General features: G+C 33.5%; 1 protein-coding gene across 16 annotated transcripts in view; it reads left to right on the forward strand.

The window, feature by feature from the left end:
* The window catches only part of LOC140919024 (uncharacterized), a 10,077-nt gene extending 7,718 nt beyond the window's left edge, over positions 1–2,359 (forward strand). For 5 of the 16 annotated variants that reach the window (XR_012161584.1, XR_012161585.1, XR_012161583.1 and 2 more), the window contains 2 exons: positions 1,692–2,027; positions 2,110–2,359. Coding sequence is in view for 9 of the 16 variants with exons in the window: in XM_073364345.1 (XP_073220446.1) it covers positions 1,692–1,868 (177 nt within the window). In the remaining 7 variants the exon portion in view is untranslated. Of the gene's footprint in view, positions 1–1,617; positions 2,028–2,109 lie in introns of all 16 variants that reach the window. The other 11 variants (XR_012161586.1, XR_012161582.1, XR_012161588.1 and 8 more) reach the window with 7 other exon arrangements.
* Positions 2,360–3,924: the final 1,565 nt, after the last annotated feature.

Here is a 3,924-nt window from a genome sequence, read left to right on the forward strand (position 1 = left end):
GCTCAAGGCGAAATAGAACGGTATAAGGCGCGACTTGTTGCGAAGGGATACAAACAGAAAGCAGGAATTGACTATGACGAAGTATTTGCGCCTGTTGCAAGAATGGAGACAATTCGATTGCTCATTTCTCAAGCTGCTCAATTCAAATGGCCAATATTTCAAATGGATGTCAAGTCAGCATTTTTAAATGGTGTGCTCGAAGAAGAAGTTTACATCGAACAACCACCCGGATACATGAAAGTCGGAAAAGAAGAAAAAGTGCTAAAATTGAAGAAGGCGCTTTATGGGTTGAAGCAAGCACCGCGAGCATGGAATACACGCATCGACACATATTTCAAAGAGAATGGCTTCAAGCAATGTCCCTACGAACATGCTCTGTATGTAAAGAAGAATGGAAGTAATATGTTACTTGTTGCTCTCTATGTCGATGATCTAATCTTCTTGGGTAACAATGGTCAGATGATAGAAGAATTCAAGGGCACAATGACACGTGAATTTGAGATGACAGACTTAGGTCTGATGAGATTCTTTCTTGGTCTTGAGGTTCGACAAGAAGTAGCGGTAATCTTCATATCACAGGAGACATATGCAAAGGAAATCCTGGAAAGATTCAAAATGAAAGATTGTAATCCAGTTTCGACACCAATGGAACCAGGTGCAAAGCTGTCAAAATTTGATGGAGGAGAACGTGTCGAAGCAAGCAAATATCGAAGCTTGGTAGGTAGTCTTCGCTATCTCACATGTACAAGGCCGGACATTTCATTAAGTGTCGGCATTGTAAGTCGATTCATGGAGGAGCCAGTATATTCACATTGGAAGGCATTGAAACGAATCCTGAGGTACATCCAAGGAACATTGTCATTTGGAATGTTTTACTCAAGAACAGAAGATTACAAGCTGGTTGGTTACTCCGACAGTGATTGGTGTGGAGATATAGACGATCGGAAAAGCACTTCAGGATATGTGTTCTTCATGGGAAATACCGCATTTACTTGGCTTTCTAAGAAGCAACCGATAGTAACGCTCTCGACATGTGAAGCTGAATATGTGGCAGCATCTTTGTGTGTTTGTCATGCAATATGGCTTAGAAGATTGTTGAGCAAAATGGAGCTAAAACAGGTAGGTGCAACAGTCATACAAGTGGACAACAAATCAGCAATTGAGTTAGCAAAGAATCCTGTAAACCATGAAAGAAGCAAACACATCGACGTTCGCTTCCACTTTATTCGAGAACATGTGAAGGAAGGAAGTGTCGAATTGAGGCATGTAGCCAGCAAGGACCAAGCAGCAGATATTTTCACAAAACCATTATCAAAAGAAATTTTCGAAAGAGGCAAGAAGCTGATAGGCATGATAGATAGAAGGAACATTTAAGTTTACAGGGGAGTTTTGTTGAATAAACTTTAATGTTATAGTTAGTGGGTTTCTATTAATAAGTTAGTGGAAAGACAAAGTCTGTTTTGTAGTTGGAAGGTCAAGAGATAGTGGGCTATTAATAGTATTTATTTGTTTTCTTATATCAGCAGTAATGAGACTATATAAAGACCAAGGTTGTATTTTCATTTCAACAAAATATATAAAAGTAGTGTTTTCTGTTCACATTTACTACCTATACAGATGCATAAACGGATTGAAACCAAATGCTTACAATCATGTTTACTACTCAACGCCATGCTGCTCTTATTTATCAGGAAATACAGTCTGATCCAGCTCCTATTGCAGTATCAACATCACAGATCACGGAAGATGATAAGCACCAGAGCGTTATCCCCGAGATCTCTGAGGAAACAGTATCCAATGTTGATTGCCACAGTGATGGATATGATGCTCAATTGCTCATGATGTCCAAAATAAACTTGCAGAACTAGCTGCACAGGTTAGATTGATTTTCTGCAGGAGGATCAGATGAACTTTGACATATATTATAACCCAAAAGAAGGTCTATTAAATGACAGACTATTCTCCCCAGCTCTGGTGCATATGCCCCAAGAATTTCATTACGAAGCAAACAATGAATCAGAGATATGGTACAAATGAGATAAATATTTTAGACTCAAATCTTTTTAAATTCAGATCTTAATTGGGGTCAAATCTTATTTTACCTTGTAGTGTATGCCAGCTACTAATCCTGAAGAGGCAATTTACAGAAGGATTGCTCGTGTGACAGCACCAGAATCTCGCAGCACCTTTGATTGTAGTGGTGATGATGATAGAAAGGGCAAGATTGTATTATTACAGAACAATTTCCAGATGGTTAGTAGTTTTTAATACTGATGCTAGGTATAAAAACTAGTTTGTTTGTAATTGTAACAATTAATTTAAAGTTTCCAATATCCACTTTGATTTGATTTGATTTTTATAGGTGATAGTTATTTTTTTTTTTTTAAATGTTACTCTATAAAATCTTATTTTAGACGTCTAAACATGTTGGTCCAAACTTAAATTTCGACAAATCAATAAATGTAAACTTATAGTTTTATAGTATATACAAAGGATCTAAAGATAATTATTGAGGCAAATAAAGGATTTAAAGATGAATGAAGAAACTTTATGAAATAGGTCCATCACACAAAAGGCATGTGTTAGATCTATCTAGCCATCTTGTTTATGCTAATGTGTTATTCTTTGAATATCTTTTATTTTTTTTGCTGAATCTCAATCATTTTTGCCTATGCAGTGAGATGACTCTATCTTAATTTAGACCATTACTCACTATATTCCTTCAACTCCTATTGCTAATTTTCTATTATATATATAGACCATCAAATAATAAATCTATATAATATAATAAAGCAATGATGATATTTTGGCAAGTTTGACAAGTATCACTTAGAGTGTTTAGACAAATATACATTTTTTATTAATAGAAATAATTTAGAAAGAAAAAAAAAATAAAACACAACCACATTGTGTAGACTAATGAAGACTACAGTTGGCAAAATCAACAATTTTGAAGGATTCATGAAAGATTCTCGAAGACTATCATGCAAATTGAAAGATAAAAGATAATCATAGTTTTTATGTGTATTGTAATTGTTTTTTGAATGAGAAGATTATTTATCTTCAGTATTTAAGCTACACCAAGTAGTAATAATAGAATGAAACATAAAAATCTAAATAATATAGTTAACATAAGCACCAGAGTGTTATCCCCGAGATCTCTCGTAGATCAGATCTGGACCATCAATCTTACCCAAAATCTAAATTATAAATACACAAGAAACATAAAAATCTAAATTATAAATACACAGCATGAAACATAAAAATCTAAATTATAAATGCAAAAGATTTACTCTAAAAATAAAGATCTTAATATCGTTGAAATTGATTCCCGCGAGAGAGCGCGTATTTCCCTTTGGCTTCTTTTATTATTTGTGATCCAAAGGTTCTTCAATTTAGTTACTCTTGAAAAACCAAAACTAAAAAATTACCTATAAATTAGGGCACTTCTCTTTATTGTTGCATTATCTGCAAACTGTTCTTTTGAGATCAATTGAAAGGTCCTATTTCCTTCTTTATTCATCTTCTTCGTTCAAGAGAGCTCTTCTCACACTCTCTGCCGCATCCACTGCTTCTGTTCATTCATTCTTCATCTCTTCTCTTTCTAAGGTTTGTTTTTCAATCACAATCATATTCTTTTTTTCTTTTTTTTTTTATTTTTTCTTTTTTTTTTTCCGATGAAATGAAACCCTGTTATTTATATATTTTTTCTTTTTCTTCTGTTGACTCATTCACTGTATTACTTTTAATACTTTATTTATATATTTTCTACATTTTTTTATTTGAGTTTTTTTTTAATATTTTCAGTGCAAAATAAAAGAAATAAACTTTAATTTGGAGAAATGGAACAACAACAAGATTATAGAAGAATAGTTATATTGGGAGAAAATAAAAGAGTCACAATTGAATTGTTTTATCCTGTTA

This window comes from Cicer arietinum, chromosome 8 (assembly GCF_000331145.2).
Source record: "Cicer arietinum cultivar CDC Frontier isolate Library 1 chromosome 8, Cicar.CDCFrontier_v2.0, whole genome shotgun sequence".
Classification (NCBI taxonomy): Eukaryota; Viridiplantae; Streptophyta; class Magnoliopsida; order Fabales; family Fabaceae; genus Cicer; species Cicer arietinum.